Source organism: Anarrhichthys ocellatus, unplaced genomic scaffold, assembly GCF_004355925.1.
Source record: "Anarrhichthys ocellatus isolate YVR2014 unplaced genomic scaffold, GSC_Weel_1.0 scaffold46, whole genome shotgun sequence".
NCBI classification, from domain to species: domain Eukaryota; kingdom Metazoa; phylum Chordata; class Actinopteri; order Perciformes; family Anarhichadidae; genus Anarrhichthys; species Anarrhichthys ocellatus.
The window spans coordinates 1,117,693-1,136,449 of NW_022280076.1; the positions used below are offsets into that span (position 1 = coordinate 1,117,693).

The 18,757-nt window shown below is 40.0% G+C and overlaps 2 protein-coding genes across 2 annotated transcripts; one reads left to right on the forward strand and one right to left on the reverse strand.

Annotated features, from left to right (window-relative positions):
• Positions 1-325: 325 nt before the first annotated feature.
• Positions 326-6,243, reverse strand: zcchc10 (zinc finger, CCHC domain containing 10). The gene is made up of 4 exons (XM_031869201.1): positions 6,191-6,243; positions 4,927-5,088; positions 3,974-4,015; positions 326-1,835 (listed from the first exon to the last, which is right to left on the reverse strand). Exons 1-4 carry the CDS (start codon positions 6,229-6,231, stop codon positions 1,592-1,594), a joined length of 489 nt encoding a protein of 162 aa, XP_031725061.1. The 5' UTR covers positions 6,232-6,243; the 3' UTR covers positions 326-1,591.
• Positions 6,244-7,679: 1,436 nt separating this feature from the next.
• Positions 7,680-18,629, forward strand: hspa4a (heat shock protein 4a). The gene is made up of 19 exons (XM_031869224.1): positions 7,680-7,982; positions 9,336-9,393; positions 9,500-9,640; positions 10,384-10,506; positions 11,270-11,369; positions 11,505-11,638; positions 11,921-12,165; positions 12,356-12,432; positions 12,720-12,871; positions 13,155-13,261; positions 13,483-13,616; positions 14,100-14,281; positions 14,775-14,858; positions 15,203-15,355; positions 15,765-15,890; positions 16,005-16,112; positions 16,450-16,569; positions 16,729-16,890; positions 17,106-18,629. Exons 1-19 carry the CDS (start codon positions 7,876-7,878, stop codon positions 17,304-17,306), a joined length of 2,514 nt encoding a protein of 837 aa, XP_031725084.1. The 5' UTR covers positions 7,680-7,875; the 3' UTR covers positions 17,307-18,629.
• Positions 18,630-18,757: the final 128 nt, after the last annotated feature.

The window sequence follows — 18,757 nt, forward strand, 5'->3', positions numbered from 1 at the left end:
ATGTGTAGCCGACCACCTAATCAAGGAAATATGACATGGAAGTTGTTGTTTTTTTGTATTTTAGAGAAATTATTATTTTGACATTCAGCTCACCGGATTCCAAAATCACCGATAAGGAAGTTGAGTCAAACGTAAAAGAGCCATATGTATATTTGAACTGTGCAGTTTCACTAGTGGCTGGTGATTATGCTAATTCCGACGTTGGGAATGCAACATTCATGTGACGCACAGATAGTACAAGATTGTAGCAGACTTGACGGTCAAGGCGGAAATCATGGAGAGCGTTTCATTGTTCTCCTATCTATTTATAAATATACAACTGGACTACTACATTCAGTTGTCACAGGTCTCTTTTTGGCTAATTAGAAATACTGTAAATGAAGTTACACATATGTTCATGTATGTTTCCTCACATCCATTAATGGTAACTTTGTGGTGCTTAATTTATGTCCATCGACTTCAGTCTTTTGTGCTTTATTATTCTCAGTTATAGAGTTCACCGATTAGATTAGTCTTTGTTGGCTACTTACGATCCAATTTATTCAATAGAAGAAATCCATCAACTATTCCCCAAAAAGTTTGTTGTGTTTGATCAAGCACATTACGAAATATCGTTTCCTGCCATTTCAGTCAATTGCAAATGTGTTTAAAATGCACTTTAAAAGTTACTCAAGCTACACATACAGTATGTAGCACATATTGTGGTGATTAAGCTGTGGCATTATGGACATTTTTGTGGTCTGCCACACCCAAATGAATCATCATCATCCAGGGTCCGGTAGTCCGAGAGGCAACATATTGAACTCATGATTGCAAATAAAAATTTCAAAACACTTTTTATACAAACCTAGGAAATAGCATCATGTATACCATCATATTCCAGACAAAGTGAGATGCTCTTTATTTTTAAATATCCTTTTCTGTAAATAAGTCAATTGATTACCATTTTATTCTTCAATGCATATGTAGTCATTATGCGATTCTCTTTAGCAAAATAAAACCTATTACAATGGCAAATTACAAGAGCAGTGAAAATAAAAAAAGCAAAGTTTATTTTTCAGTGAAACAAGCAACTGCAATTTCATCGCAAACAGACCCTCTAATTTCAAACTAGTGTCAAATTTAACAAACTTGTATGCCTTATCCTTTAATAGCTCTCAAAGGTCTGTTGAATTCCAGTTATGGCATTGTATTATTTAGGTTGTGAGCAGCACACCAAGTCTGACTAAAAATATACTTTAATACAAAATCACAAATTCAACATGAATAAGCACATCTGTTTCTTCAGATATTTAAAATGAATATCCTCAGTAGACCTACAAACAAGAGAAAATATCGCATTAACAAAACTAACAGGGGAAAATGTGTTTTGAAAACAGAACATGACACATTGACCAACCCCCAAAAAAATCTCTTCTCTCTAATTTCCATTTTGCTAAAACTGCTGGAGCAGTATTACAGCCCTAAAGGTCTCCCGTCCAATCAGATCCAACAATGGATTCGAAGGAAGAAAAAAATAGAAAAAACAGTGGACAGCTAAAATCTACTTAGGGTAACAAACAAGAACACCCACTTAATCCAACATATTTATTCATTTCTTCTTTTTCTTCTTCTTTGGAGGTCCCTGATCTGAATCGCTGCTGCTTCCTGAGTCTGAGCTGCCCGAGGACGAAGAGGAGGAGGAGGAGGAAGAAGTTGAGGAAGAGCTGTCATCCTCGCTGTCACTGCTGCCGTCGCCGTCATCTGAAGAGGAGCTAGAGGAGTCGCTGCTGTCTGACGAGGAGTCGCTTGAGGAGCCGTCGGAATCGCTGCTGCTGTCGCTACCATCTTTAGCCCTGAGAGCAAACAGCAGAGCAGAGGAAACACATGAAGATACATTCAGAGAATAGAAACAGCGTGTGTTGGTATGAAGGCCTCACGCTGTACCGGTTACAGTCTGGCAGCTGTTTCTTTTTTTGTTGACTGTTCTTAAGCAACACTGACATGCTTGGTTTACCTACTTTGAAAGTGAAATGACACGATGTCTATGATGTTGCAAGGTATTTGTTTGTTTGGGTTACTTAAACTGAGAAAACCGGAGCAAACTGGGAACAAAGTACTCTTTATTCTGTTCTTTGGATGTTGTTTAAACCAGTGTAGTCACGCCAAAGGTAAAGCAATACGATTAGTCTCACCCATCAGGGCTTCCTCTGTTTTTTTTTTGTTGTCATTTATGAGGGGGGGGGGGGGGGGGGAGCGACACATTTAGTGCTAAATAGTCATTGATGTCACCAGCCTCTTATATCTCTTGACTGATCGCAACGGCCCCTCCCACCACCAGACAACCACGGCCTGCGACTCCAAAACAAATTAAGCAATTACACATGACAAAACACCGTCTTTTATAATTTATGATGGAGCCAACCTGTCTGTAGAGCTGCTGAAGTCCACTGCTAAATTATACGCTGTAATGCCTGTTTGGTGACATTTTTTGAACAACTCAACATTCAACCTGTGATGATGTGAGTCAGTGGTCTGGGGGGGGGAGTGAGATCAGCTGAACAGATTCTTTGAATGACAAACACAGGTGTAGCTAATAACATTATTAATTGCTGCATAGCACAGCAATAACTGCTGGAACTAAGCCATTGTTCACAATGTTAGTTCCACCTGTGCTTCCCCTGCTACAAGTCAAATCTCTGCTGTGGAAAAGGTCACACTGATTCTTTTTGTCAAAGTAGAAAAAGCAAAGGTGTAAATAATTAAATTAACGACGGCTGCTGCTGCTTCAGGGTCCTCGTTAGTAACACCTGTGCTGTTGCGACCACCACAAGTCAAAATGTCTGCTGTGAAAAGGATCTTTCAACAACACATTAGATATTCTCATTTGATTATAAACAGTAAAACACATGAAAAAAGAAAAGCTGAGGATAACCCCAAAAAAAGTAAAACGTATTATTAACACAAGTGACCTTTTGGAGCAAACACATTGTGAGAAGAAGGCATTAGACATACTGGATTGTTTTACTGCTGGTCTTTAAGCAGTTCTGAACAAACTGTAGTGGCTCGTCATGGTCATCAATAGTCTCCACTAGAGGGAGCTGTTGTGTCACACTTCAGTCATTAATAGTTAAACATGTCTACAGTTTGGACTTTGACTGAAGAGTGGAAGAGTAACACTGCAAAGGTCATCTACCTTCCATAAACACCACTTGATCCCAACGCCGTAACGCCATCCCCTCCGAGGAAGAATCTCACACCGAGTCAAACTTAAACTCATGTGACTACCGTGTTACCGTGTGTGAATGACCCAAACTTTCAAGGAGCCTTTTGGATGAATGGTGCACTATCTTTAGGACTAAAACATTCATCTAGCTGCGTCCAAAATAATCTCTATTGCTGGTTTTATAATTCCTCCTGAAATGTATTTTAGTTTTTTACTTTTACAACACTTTGTATGACTGATACAATTTACTTGCTAATTCAACTCAAAATGTAGTGGATTACTACATTGTCAAGATGGGTGAGACTTATATAAACCTTTTTTGTACGACCTATTACGCTCAATCACCAAAATTGGAAATAAAAGTATACAGAGCCTGGCTAAAGTATTCACCCTCTCTGCAGTTTTCATATTTTGTTGCACTACAACTCTCTTGGCAAGTTTGTTGTGGTGCCATGTTCTTTAAATAAATATGCACTTACCTCAGTTTTTTTTTAAAAGTTTTCCTTTCTCATTTTGACTTTTTTGTGTAGATCAATTGCATAAAATACAAATCTATTTAAATTACAGGTTGTAATGCAACAAAACAGGAAATTATTCAAAGGGGGGTGAATAGATTTGCAAGTCACTGTCATTTGGCCAAAGGCCCAAAAAGAACTGTGGGTCCAGTACTGAAGTATTTTTAAGTATAATGCATATGAAACGTGCACCTCTTGCACTTGTTTCACATCAAACATATTGTGTGGAGCCAAAACATATAATCGTACTTACTTCTTTTTCATTTTCTTCTCATTGGGTCCTTCAATTCCTGGTCTGTACAGAGAATAAAATAAACAGCCTTAGAGACATATTATTATTATTATTATTTGTCAATAAGCTGAGCTTGAATTGGGTCGATATTCACAAGTGATAAAGTAGGAATGTCTGTTGCAGGTCCTGTTTTTTTTCACATTAAATAGATCATTAAACACAGCTGAGTGATCAATGTTGTCCAATGTGCCATATCTGATCATTAAAAGAAAACTATTAGAAATGGGAATACTCTTCACCAGTAACTTGGAGGCTGTATTTATCATTATGTCCTCTAGATGGCGATAAACATCTACATCCTTGTCCTCTGCTGACAGGTCACTTTCTGTCTATTGACAGATTCACAGTATTAGAGTTGAGCGAACGATACCGAAGGTGTGAACAGCAATGTTTTCAATACATTGTGTCAGAGCTAGTGTCAAATCAGGATTACCACATGCCCGATGGAGTCTGAAGCTTTAAACATCACTCCTGCTTCAGAAAGAGCTTCATTCAGGTTGGAAAGTTATGGCTAAACTTTGTGATAAACACATTAGTGGGATGAGAAGAGAATACTTGAGAAATATGGTGATGTACACGAGAAACACATTATCATAGTATGATAACATCTCCACATGATTCCAAGTAATAATGCTACAAAACAAGCTCATTTAATGAATATCATTATCCAATTAAATCATGAATCATATGAAATGTTACATAGTTAAAAAGACATGAGTTCAGCAGAGTTCTGACTTGTGATTACTGAGCCAAAAATATATAAAAATTAACCCTTGAAGTGAACAAGAGAGGCTTTTGGCTTCCTCAAAAACTCCCATGGAATGCCAGAAACTGTACACCTTAAAAGTGAACTCACAGTCCCTATCTGTGCACCGCTAGTTATCCAAAGTGGTGCACTTATGGAGACGCCTTACCCAGTAATGCTGAGGGGTTTGTTTTCGTTCTCCTTGAGTTTCTTTTTCATCTCAACTGTTCTTGACGGTCTGTGCACGTATTTCCGCTTCCCCGTGCATTCGTAGGTCCAGTGTCCGACCTCCAAACACTTCTGGCAACGCACATTCTGTTTGTTTGCCTCTCTGTGTGAAATAAAAGAAAAGACATGTGAATGAGGATAGACGCCGCATGTTTGTCAAGAAATACTCGGTGACACTGTTGGAAGGTTGAATCATATCAATGTTTCTGAAGATGCTAATGTTTTTTAATCAAACATTCTACAGTCTGTATTTTCACATCTTCTGGAGTACGTGCGTGCATGTTTCTCCAACAAGTCCTGACACCTAAACAACAGAGAACATTGTCTGTCAAAAGATTACTAAACCAATGCTGTCTGATCTCCCATCCCTGTGGCTAAGATTGGGTACCTTAAACTACTCTGTAAAATGTAGGGAAACATTTGTTCATAGTTATGGTTCTGGAAACAACACGGTAAAAAAAAGTATAAGTTGCAAACTGAAATGTTGCCATAATCCAATTTATTACCTCAACTTCCACTAACTTGTCTCGTCATTTCCAACTGCTGGGAAGGACGAATCTAAACGTTGAACTGTGTTAGAGAAGTCTGTGATATTAGTTTGTGATATAGTTTGTATGAGCATGTGTGTGACTGGCTGTGTTTCGTTGTGTCTTATCTGCGCTCTTATTTAAGCTGCTGCACTCATGTCTCTCTTGTAAATGAGATCTTGATCTAAATGAGAGTACATCACACGTGTGATTTGTCATACCATAACATTATATTATGACATGCTATAAATCGATATAGAAACAACATTATCTTGATGCGTTTTCCATAATACGCAAAAAATACAACTAATTCAACGGACTTGAAAAAACACACGGTTAACGACAGATGTTACTTGACATATAATCTTTCACTATATCCCCAATAACCCGAACTCCTGCCGGTTATTTGTTCATTAAAACATATCAGTTACGAGTTTAAACCCCCAAAAACAAATGTTTGAGTACAGAAAACAGTCCGACAGTTGAATAAAAATGATGTATCGGTAAAGAAAGACCGTGGCGCATTTGTGCTCCATCAAGCCCTGACGGTTCGTATTTTACCTCCTTTATCTAACACGAACCTCGGCGAGTTTAATGTGATTATTGTTTAAAAGACCACCACGTTCACACAACGACGAAAACGAAGCATTTTAACTGGTTTATCTTAAGTATACTCACGCTTGCCTCCTGGCTATTATCCTGTGCATGGGAGTCGCCATGTTGCAGTTTACTTTTTCTTCTTCGGTGGTATTAGAAGTACCAATTTCCGGTGTTGTGTCGAAAGTCTGTTTTCCCCTCCTGTAAAATGATAGCGCCCCCTTTCGGTAGTTGGTTAGGGACAGGTTCGGGGTAAGGGTCGTTCCGGAGCAGGTTTAGGTTGTATGGAGGATAGAATTCGACTTAAGTATAAATAAATAAATGCATTAATAAATGTATAAATAAATACAGGAATAAATACATAAATGCTTAAATAAATGTTTAAATAGAGAAATAAATTTAAAAAAAGAATAATTCAATGCTGAAATAAATACTGAAATAAGTAAATGCTGAAATAAATGCTGAAATAAATAATTAAAAGTATAAATAAATAAATAAATGCTGAAATAAATATAGAAATAAATAAATTAATGTATAGATAAATAAATAAAAGTTGATAATCAAACAGGACATAAAGAAATACATATCATATATTTATTTCTACATATCTGTTCACCTACATTTATTTATTTATGTGCATGTATGCTAATGAGGTGGGAGGTCCTAACCTCTGTCGAAAGCAGGATTGGTCACAGGAGTGTGATGCTTCTGGTATACTACTTCTGCATTGCACAGTAACATTGAAGTTGGCCAGCCCAGTGTTGCCAAATTGACGATTTCTTGCTAAATCTGGCGACTTTCCGCATTTATTTATTCTTTTATTTAGTCATTTCTGTATTCATACATTTATTTATGCATTTATTCCTGTATTTATGTATCATTTATTAATGCATTTATATATTTATACTTAAGACACTTTTCGTCCTCCACAATGTGGAGGCAGAGCCTGTAAAGTGGAGATTTTACGGGGGATTTAGAGCTGGAAGACTCCATGGTTTGGCACAGTGACCTCACGGAGTCTCCTGAATTAAAGTACTCCTGTGGTTGTTGTGCTGACAGAGAGAGAGACAGATTCACAAAGCCTAAAATAACTCAACTCAACTAGATGATATTTTTAATTAATTAATTAAATTAGATTCTTATAATTTGTCCAGGTTGGATTGCATTTGTGTTTCGTGTTATGTGTATATTGTTTGATATAAAATTATAAAAACAAAATGTGTAAAGCTGTGGTTTGTTTACTCAAAAGATTTAAACTGTGTGGTAGGCTTGTAAAATATGACTTCATACTTCCAACACCCTCGTGCAGCACAGGCTATTTTTGTTTTCCCACCGATAGTTGATCCGAGGCATCATCAAAACTATAAGTCCTTGATTTCTTTATACAATTTGGATTCACAGTAAAGGTTTGAGCTCCGAAATTATCTTTTAATAAGTAGGAATCACAGGATATTTCCCCCTAAATCTCGAATATTACAGAACGGTCATATTCACATGGCTATAGAAACGTCTAGAGTTATCTAGAACAACGCAAATCTCGCGATAACTCCTTGACGAGAAGTCAGTTCCACCACCTTGCTGCTGTACTGTATATATGTCTATGCTGCAGAGACACCGGTAACAGACAGCCGTGTGGATTATGACTACAAGTTGCTCTACTTAACACAGAGCAACAACGCTTTTACATCAATTTAAAGCGGAACAACTCGTTTCTATTTGTGTTTGTACAACTGTAGATACCGTTATAGCTAGAAGACAGTCTGAGGATGTCAGTGGTGGGATTTGACTTGGGCTTTCAAAGCTGCTATGTAGCTGTAGCCCGAGCCGGAGGGATCGAGACAGTCGCTAATGAATACAGCGACAGATGCACACCGTAAGTACCTAAACCCAGGTGTTATTGATTGGATTTATGAGAGGATGGCTTACGAAGAGAAGGGTTTTTTATTTTCTAGTTGATTGCAGCTTTACTTACAAGCTACCATTGACTCTACGGTTAACATATCCTCTCAGTAGGAGTATATTAGTTACACGTGTGTAAATGTTTTCAACATGGAACCGTCTAGAATTAACGCTAGCTAATCCCCAGTGTACATAGCTGGTCCTCCCCATCGAGCAAGCAGCTAGTTAGCTAAACTCACGGGGTTTTTAGTGTCGTTAATGTACAGTTTGAAAAACGGGGCTTCCGTTGTCCGGAAAACACGCGCGGGCGGTGTGATCCCCACCCGTTACAATTGCCGTCGGTCATGTCTTGAAGGCGAAAGCCCCGACCAACCAACCGGTGTGCGCCGTGTGGGGAAACCGTGCGTCTTGCGTTTACGTTCTCATCTATGACGACAGCTTCCAACAGCTTGTTGGAAATTTCTAGCAAGTTGTTGGCTCTAAAGATATAACTGTACTGTTTGTATTGCGCTTAAAAAAATGCATTTTTAAAGAAGGTTGTCGCCAAGCTCTTTTTTATATATCTTCTAATTTTAGCAAATTTTTCTGACATGGTACACTTTGTACCCACAATGTTACATTTCTTTAAATTATCATAATTAAGGTCTTTAGGCTAATGATGCACTTGATTGCACTGAAAACAATATTTAAGCCATTGAGGATGGATGTATTTACAGTATTATCATTTTTTTTACTTGTTGACATTATTATTATTGTAAAATGAATAGGAAGCATATACTGATGTTTTTGATGACTGTAAGAAACTAGTCATTACTGAAGCAATTAGTTGCATTATTTAATTTGTTAATGGCATGAGAGATAATATATTTTGATCAAGTGATTAAATGTGCAATTTCAAGACATCAGTTTGCTCTCTTGTGATAGGGATGTTTTAGATTTTCTAAATATTTAATCAAACAAGTATCATAATAGTTTTTTATCTTTTTAATTTTAGTTTTATGGAAATGTTCCTATGTCCATGTTTTCTGCCCTTTACATCACTAGATGTAAAGGGCAGAAAACTTAACAAAGCTTTCTTTGAAAGAATATTATGATCTGTCTTGGGTAAAAAAAAAAAAACGGCAATCGTTGCTGCTGCAGACGTGGGAACAAATCTGTCCCTTTTTATGTGTGTTGGGCTCAGAAATGTCATGTCATGTGTAGGCATAACTTAATTGGTAAATCTGTCTTGACTCGAGGTGTATTCACAAATAGGTGGACAACACAAACCACTTGCTCGTGATGGCATGTATGTTGTAGAGTAACATTGTCGTTTGTTGTCCTCCAGCTCAGTTGTATCGTTTGGACCACGAAATCGGTCCATAGGAGCCGCTGCAAAGAGCCAGGTAAGATCAGTTCAGTTGCTCTGTTGACGTCTTTGGAGTTACTTTTAATTAAAAGCAGAAAAAGTTGAAACTTTTTATTTATTGTGTTTTCTCCTGTCATGTCCAGGTGGTGACCAACTGTCGTAACACGGTGCAGAGCTTCAAGCGATTCCACAGCAGGGCGTTCACAGACCCTTATGTCCAGTCGGCCAAGTCTAACTTGGTGTACGACCTGGCACAGATGCCGTCTGGAGCCACCGGCATAAAGGTAAGATGAAGAATATCACGGTGCCTCTGCTGTAGTAGAGATAACATAGGTAACCACAACTAGCTGGAGAGAAAGATGCAGTTATTTACAAGAAAATATCAAAGTAATATATGGGCTAGCGCATTCATCAACCGGGTGCTGTGTCCTGAGCTAGGTCCAGATTAAAAGGGACAGCCGTAAGAAATCAAAATCCTTCTCCGTCATCTTTCCCTGTCTGTCCAGTCCTCTGTGCTCTTATCCTAACAACAGTCTCCCGTACCACTGTCTTAAACTATTGTATATTTCGTTGGCATTTTATCTCCTGTAAAATTATTCTGCGGTAAGAAATGATCATTGTGCTGTGTCTCTGAACCTTTCAATTAGCTGATTGCATAAATATGAATGTTGCTAACCCTTGGTGCCATCAGATTGAGTGTGTTAGACTCTTGTGTACGGCTAGCACACCGTAAACACACAGCCCGCCATGTTTGTGTGTCCCTGTGGAGATAATTAATGTGAATCCTCAGAAGAAATAACAAATCAGAGAAGACCTGTTGTTGCCCACAAAATCAGTTTTCAGATTGCATAATGACACATTATGTACACATAAGTTTTTGTGGGGCCTGTTTTTAGGAGCTTTCAATCTGTTATGATGAAACTGGCGGACTTTTTCATTGTTATTTATAGCTATTTACAGTTATCTATAAGCTATTTAAACAATTTGCCTCAAGAGTGGTCACCTTCCAACTGTTCCTCAACTCTAGGTCATGTACATGGAGGAGGAGAAAGTGTTCAGCATCGAGCAGGTCACCGGCATGCTGCTGTCCAAGCTGAAGGAGACAGCTGAAAGTGCACTGAAGAAACCCGTAGCAGACTGTGTCATCTCGGTGAGCATTTGCACAGCGGTTTCACAGCTTCAGCAGGGTGTCTGACAATCTATACAGCTTCTGAAAAAGACTTGTCAGTACAGTGCATTCATTTTCTTTGGCTTTTTTCTTGTGGCAACACATCTTAGCTAATTGGCTTTAAATGTCTAACGGGTGTTAATTTACTTGTTGGATCACGCAATGTTGCTTTTTAAAGATGTGGCATTGGTGTGACTCACTTTACTTACTGTACTTCAAGGTGTTTAAATGTATTGCCACCTGTTCGTGTGACATGTTGAGCTCTAAGCACTTCACCAGGTGTTTAAAAGCTTGATTTCCTTGTTGGTGAATAGCGGTCTGTGTTTCTTGCTGTGCTCCGTATATGAATTCAGCGAACGGCATCTGTTATGTAATGATCTCACACAGGGAGGCTGTTCCTTTCACTGGCCCTTAATCTACTGCTTGCATCAGCCCTAGAAATGGATAAGATGTTATTATTATTACGGTGGCCAAGAGCTAAATTTAGACCTTTTCCACAAGGAGATGTTTTGTTTTGGCTCCCGGAGTAACTGACGCGTCGACGTCATCCAGATAATTCAGGCCATTCATGCATCAATAGTGTTCAAAGTGATCATTCACACAGAAGGAATAAAGGATATGTTTGAACCTTTTTGACATCTTTGGCTCGTTATCAATGCCTTACAGTGATGCCATGTGTGTACAGTTAGTTTATTAGAAGTGCTTCCAGTCAAATCCCTCATCTGCATTGTTTTTCCCCTCCCAGGTCCCGAGCTATTTCACTGACTCGGACAGGAGGTCTGTCATGGATGCAGCTCAGATCGCAGGCCTCAACTGTCTGCGGCTAATGAATGAGACCACTGCAGGTATCTTGAAGCACACTGTTATCTATGCAAGCATTTTATTTGTATGCATTTGCATTCTTGTAGTTCTCTGTAGGTCAGATGTAGTTAGCGTAGTTGTGTGCCCAAACTGACACACACGATGCCGGTTTGTTGCAGTGAGTCTGGCATATGGCATCTACAAGCAGGACCTGCCGGCTCCAGAAGACAAGCCCAGGATAGTGGTGTTCGTGGACGTTGGCCACTCGGGTTACCAGGTGTCAGTCTGTGCCTTCAACAAGGGAAAGCTCAAGGTGAGGAATGAATCATTTGTGTGCCCACTTTGAAAAGCAATACTAGGAAAAGGTTTTCAGGGGAGGGGAGGATGAAACAGCCCTAAGATGAAGCAGCTTTTGCCAAAAAGTTTTACATTTCTTTTCTCATGTGGGCATAGATAAAGCAGGATGGTAAGCAGTGCTTACTCCAGTGAAAGAAAGTCCATTTTGTTTCCGTTGTTCCTCACATGCATCCTAGACATACAGCTGTGCATTAACTATGATTATGAAATATTCATCCAACCCTTTCTCCACCGTCAGATACTGGCCACAGCGTTCGATTCCGAGCTCGGTGGGAAGGCCTTCGACGACATCCTGGTCAACCACTTCTGCGAGGAGTTTGGGAAAAAGTACAAGCTGGACGTCAAGTCCAAGCCCCGGGCGCTGGTCCGACTGTCCCAAGAGTGTGAGAAACTCAAGAAGCTGATGAGCGCCAACTCCTCCGACTTGCCGCTCAACATTGAGTGCTTCATGAATGACATCGATGTTTCCGGTAAACTTAACAGGTGAGATGCAAGATCCCTTTACCGTCTTTTTGAGTTTCCTTTCCCCATTGACTCATGTCTGAATATTATAGAGAGCTGCTATAAATAAGCACGAATTTAAAAAAATGCGTTGTTATAATTAGAAGTGCCTTTTAGCGGTACTCGGTGTGTGTGTGTGCGAGTCTATTAATAACCCTTCATGTGTCCCCAGAGGTCACTTTGAGGAGATGTGTGCGGGGCTGCTGACCAAAGTAGAGGGTCCCCTTCGCAGCGTCATGGAACAAGCCAGTGAGTGCATCTGGACTATCCCCGTCAGCACGTGCACACACACACAGTGCTTGACAGAAGTATTTAACAAAGCCGTGGAATAATACAAATATATATTTGGGTGCCAGAGTAGTTTTGTTTAATGTGCTTTCACCAAAAGATATAATGTTGAAGAAAATAAATCCTGAATGTCATTTTTCTGCAAACAAACACAAACTTTCTGTGCCGTTTACGCTCACAATGTTTTGATCAGAGTATTAGAAAATGGAGCTGTGATTCTGTATGCTTTAACACGCCTGTTTCTGCAGAGCTGAAAAAGGAAGATGTCTATGCGGTGGAGATTGTGGGCGCAGCCTCCAGAATCCCATCCATCAAAGAGCGAATCAGCAAATTCTTCGGCAAAGAGCTGAGCACCACCCTGAACGCAGACGAGGCCGTGGCTCGAGGCTGTGCTCTGCAGGTACGGCTCACCTGCGTAACTCGCACTGCAAACTGCTGACAGCTGTGGAAGTAGAATGGGAGGAATATGACATGCATGCACATGTATAATGTTTAAGTCACACAACTTATTTGTTGTTAATGCAGGATTTGTGTTAAAACATTTGCATGTGGTTTTCTCAATTGTTTTTGTCATTTTATATGCAATTATTTGTAATAAAAAAACACCAAACATTTGATGGTAACCAGCTTCAAGGCAAAAGTTTGAGCTTTAATAACGTGTCTTTTTCTCCTCTCCTCCCCAGTGTGCTATCTTGTCACCAGCATTCAAAGTCCGAGAGTTCTCCATTACAGATGTTGTCCCCTACTCCATCTCTCTAAAATGGAATTCAGCCGCTGAGGAGGGACTGAGGTAAGATCTCTGTCCCCTGAGAACATCACATAAGGAGTTGTTTTACTTCATGTTTGAATCTGACTGGGTGAACAGGGGAGTCCATCACACCTGTTTACTTTGGACATCACGCTTTACAAGATTCTGCAAAGCCAATACTTCAGTGTTGATATCGGCTTCATGGGGTTTGAGCTTTCAGGAGTTTACTTTGATAAACCTCCTCCTGCTGTGTGTTTTTACAGTGATTGTGAGGTCTTCCAGAAGAACCATGCGGCTCCCTTTTCCAAAGTGTTGACGTTCTTCCGGAAGGAGCCCTTCACCCTTGAAGGTTACTACAGCAGTCCCAAGGAGCTGCCCTACCCCAACAGCACGATAGGTACTGCAGGTTCAACGCCACAACAACACAAGTGCTTCACATGAAAAAAGCTGTTCCAACTTAAAAAGTAGTTTTTGGGAAACTTTCGTAGTTAATAATTTTTGTTTTTTTGTTTGCGATGCAAGCTTAAGTCCAAAGGGTGCCAGTTATGAGTAACTTAGAGACACTTAACTTTTTAACTTTGAGCACCGTGTTAGATTTGTTTTGCTCTTATTTTTGAGTGGTGAGCACGTATCCAATAATCAACCAACTCTATCCGGCCTTTAGTCACAAGATGTTCAGTTCTAGTTACAAAATTTCAGAGATGCTCGACCAAAGCTCCATGCGGAGCCTTCGTGCGCGACCTGAAGGCCACAAAGATGCCTCGTGCCAGCCTTACTACAGCAAGCACAAACCAAGCAGTAGTTTCCTCGCCCCTCCGCATTTGACATAAAAAGGTATTCTCACATATTCTAAACTGTTGCACCTTTCTCCGTCCTACAGGCCAGTTCTTGATCCACAATGTGGTTCCTCAGGCATCTGGGGAGAGTTCCAAAGTCAAGGTGAAAGTTCGGGTCAACGTTCACGGCATGTTCAGTGTATCGAGCGCCTCGCTCATAGAGGTCATGAAAACCGCTGAGGGGGAAGAGGCGATAGAGACGGACCAGCCAGCAAAGGAAGAGGAGGTGTGTGTACTCCTTGTATTTGCACTGTGTGTAAGAGAATGAGACACACACACACACACACACACACACACACACACACACACACAGGTTTTATTCTCTGCTGTTTGCTTTGTTTTCGCCTCAGAGATCTCGCTCACAGTCTGGCCGCACCTTGGTTTTTATAAAGTCAGTAATGTCATCACAATGGAATTCAGTTCTTGGAGTTCTTGCCTTAACAAGCTCCAGAAGACTTAAATGGGTTGCATTTCTCTCTCACTGATGCCTCCTTTGTCATTAGTTTGGCATTTTATTTTGGTTCGCTCGTCACCATTTGCCCTCCGGAGCCAACTGTTTCACCTTTTTCCCCAAAGTACTGCATCATAAGTGTTCTTCTGGTTTGAATGTCACTCAAGAGACTGCGAGTATGAACAAAAAATTGATTTTGTTTTTGTACCAGCTGCAAAATGCAATGTGTTATCTTTATTATGTCTTTCATTGTGTTACCGTGCGTCAGAACAAAATGCACGTGGACCAGGAGGATCACAAACACCAGTCTGGAGACAACGCAGACAACAGATCAGAGGTCGAGGAGATGGAGGTAACCCTGTGCATGACGTTAAGACAATCACCATTATGCCAATACATGTTCCATACTATATGTGGCAGAGTCACACTGCCTCTTTTACTTCCTTCTTTCCCTATTTCCATGCTAAGAATGTAGGAAGGAAAGGAGAAATGAATAAAGTATGGAGAAAGGGAAACATGACAAGAGATTATAAAGTTATTGTCAGATTTCCAGTACGTGGCTACTAACCAGTGGAGAATAATTGAAACAGTCATCGACTGAAGCACATGTTAGACATTTACCACAGCCTTTAGCTACGTCAGAGGTAAATGTTTTATTTGCACAGACTAAAATGATTTTCATCTCTCATTTTTCAGACAGCAGAAGACGCCAAGCAGGCGAAGAAGAACGACCAGCCCCCTCAGGCCAAGAAGCCCAAAGTGAAGACGAAGACGGTGGAGCTGCCCATCGAGAACAGTTTGCACGGGCAGCTGTCGGATGACGCACTAAATCTCTCTGTGGAGAATGAGGTAATGTTCTGAAAATCACCACGATTGTCTAGCAGGCGCTCACGGTATTTGTCTAAGTCATGTGCGAGTGAAACTTACTAGTACAAAGAAGAAACACTGTTGGTCACTTTATAATTTACGTTAATGATATAGCAGCTGTGCTTTATCTGATGACCTAATAACAACATCGTACTCTAAAACTTCTTTCCACATTGTTATTTAAGATTTATAACGGAGGTGGATTTGTTTTTTCCCCACCACAGAGCTTTTTAACTTTCACTTATTTACTTTACAAGGTTTAAATTTGGTTCCTTGGGTGTCAGCATCCACCAAATATAATTTAATATTTAATGTCCATTTGGTCCATCCTCGAGAGTTTTGTGTGTGCCCTTTTGCTGACTCAGTAACACCTACCTTGTGTCTCTTCCAGGGGAAGATGATCATGCAGGATAAGCTAGAGAAGGAGCGGAACGACGCAAAGAACAACGTAGAAGAGTATGTGTACGACATGAGGGACAAACTGCACGGGGTCCTGGAGAAGTTTGTGAACGAGGCTGTGAGTATAGATCGCACTTCAGACGCACGTTAACGGGCATTAATCTATTTCATGTTTTGTTCTGTTTGTTTTTGTACATTGTGAATTTAATCTTGCTCCTTGTTTGACATGTAGGATCGTGACGCGTTCTTCTTGAGGCTGGAGGACACAGAGAACTGGCTGTATGAAGACGGAGAGGACCAACAGAAACAAGTGTACATTGACAAACTGGCTGAACTGAAGGTACCCAGGCACGCAGTGCGTCACTGGACAGCAATAATAATACTCTCATTCAAAAGGGAACTCGTAGATTTTAAGAAGATGGTTCACTGGGCAGTCAATTGACCAGGCACCCTGCTTGTTAAGATGACTGTGATTTAGAATATATGTTTATTGACTGTATTCTGTGACTGTCATAGAAAGCTGATATTCATAGTTCAATATTTGAAATAGGAGAATAGCTTCATCCTCTACAATATCACTATTTCTCAGAAGTTAATTGGTTTATTTTGTCCCGACGAATACGCCTTGTTATGTGTTTTGTCTTCTGACTAAACGTGATGTCGTCCCTTTTCTACAGACAATGGGCCAGCCAATTTGTGAGCGATACATGGAAGCTGAGGAGAGACCAAAAGCTTTTGAGGAGCTCGGCAGACTGATCCAGATGTACATGAAGATCGTTGAAGCGTACAAGGCAAAGGTAGCCTGGCACAGAGAGCGAGTGTGTTGACTAACCAAAGGCTTGCTTAGTTTGATAATGTTGGTGTTGTATTAAACATTTTAATAACAGTTAATGTTGTTCTATGTGAGGTTATTTATGAAAATCGTTGTCCTAATTTATGTGTGCTTCTCCCAACAGGATGAGCTGTACGACCATCTGGATGAGCTGGAAGTGACTCGGGTCGAAAAGCAGGCAAAGGACGCCATGATCTGGATTAGCAGCAAGATGAACCAGCAGAATAATCAGGACCTCACTCTGGAACCAGTGGTCAAAGTCGGAGAGATCCAGGCCAAGATTAAGGTACCGAGAGTGCATTCAAGGCACACACACACACACACACACAACTTGAAAATGTGAAGGTAGCTTCACCAAATCCACTCCCTGTAGATTAGTGATTGGTTGTAGAAATCAACGTAATTTAAAAACTGATCGAGTGAGCAGAACCTGGTCGCTAGAGAAGAAATTGCTTTATTTAAATCTTCCTCTGACCAAATACTTCCTTCTTCCTTGTGCAGGAGCTTTATTCAGCCTGTAACCCCGTGGTATCCAAACCCAAGCCTAAGGTGGAGCCTCCCAAGGAGGAGAATACGGAGAATGGGCCAGTCAACGAGCAGGAGGCAACCGAGAGCCAGTCATGCAACTCAGACAAAGCCACATCTGCGGGCATGGAACAAGGAGCGGCCGAGAACAAGCTTCCTGAAATGGACATCGACTAACTGTTGCAGCTGCAACCTGAGTTTCGCCTCCGTTTTGTCCTGCTACTCACTGTCGTTCTTCTGAGATTTATATCGACGACACTGAAAACACAAACGGCAGCATCCCTAATTAATCGTGTTCATCAGCCATCCTCATCGGCATGTCATTTCTCTTTTTGTTTGATGAATACAATGCATAATATTATTAATGAATAGACTACTTTACGACATAACAGTTGTCGGTGTCGGGTGGAAGCTGCTTTCTCTGTGTTGCTTTGATGGCCATTATGTTAAAGATTGTTTAGTTCAGCATCTCCTGAGCACATTTAAGGTAAGACTGTCTGTCAGATTTGAAGAATTGTGAGCAAAGTGGCTGTGCAGAAGAAAACTAGTAATACACAACGTTACAATGTAAAGTAATGCAGTGTGTCTCTAAATGCGGTAGAGGTACTGATAAACGAACATGGACTGTTCCAAGTTGTACATGACTTCAAATAATTGTAACTGCTGGATTATGATGTATTTAGTTTAAAGTTGAGGAAGATGTTTTTATTGAGTTTAAGTGTGCTGTATGTTGAAACTAGATACTATAAGTTACTGTCATGCAGTATTTCATTGTTTGGCTTTTCTCATTCAAAAGCGATGGTCCGTTGGTTCTCTGGTAGCCTTGTACTGTTTTGTTTTTTTTTCTACTTAATGGTGCGAGCCAACAAATTTCCTTCTGGGTGCTGCTGTTGTTGCTGCATCACCAAAAAAAAGCAAAAATAAACCTTGAACAAAAAATAAAAGGAATAGACATTTGTTGCTATTAGTGGACGATACGATAATAGGTAAAGTGTACTAGGACAGACAATGATGATGCACTGGTCACAGTTTCATAAATGTCACTACCAGTTTTCTTTCTTCTATTTTCACAAATAATTGAGCGAATATATGGCTGAATAAACAACATCTTATGTTTTGGCTCGCTCAACACTGAACATAATAATTGACACAAGTTTTAATGCATGTAAGTTTATTAAAATAAATATATGAAAACCAAATACCGGGCACCACAGAGGTGCTGCTGCAGCAGAGAGAGAGGGAGTTGAACCATACCTTAGTCGGCACAGGTGCCTGCAAATCAGGTGATCCAACATATAGGGCTTAACAGGAAACTCCAAAATAAAACAGGATTTAACAATCGTCAAAATAATTGTCAGGTGCTGACCTAAGTCATGCAATCAGTAATCAAATATAATAATAATAAAGCAAGGAAAGCATTTAATATTGGATTTATCTGGTATTTGATAATGTGAATATAATAAAACTAATTAAATAAAGTTGGCGTCAATGATTTAACTTATACTACAATGTAAGATAATAAATACTCAAATACAAAATACCCTTAATTAATAAACATGAAAGGATGTGTCGCTATTAGCGTGGTTTGAATGAATTAAGCCTGCAGTGCATGAACCACCCAGCAGGCA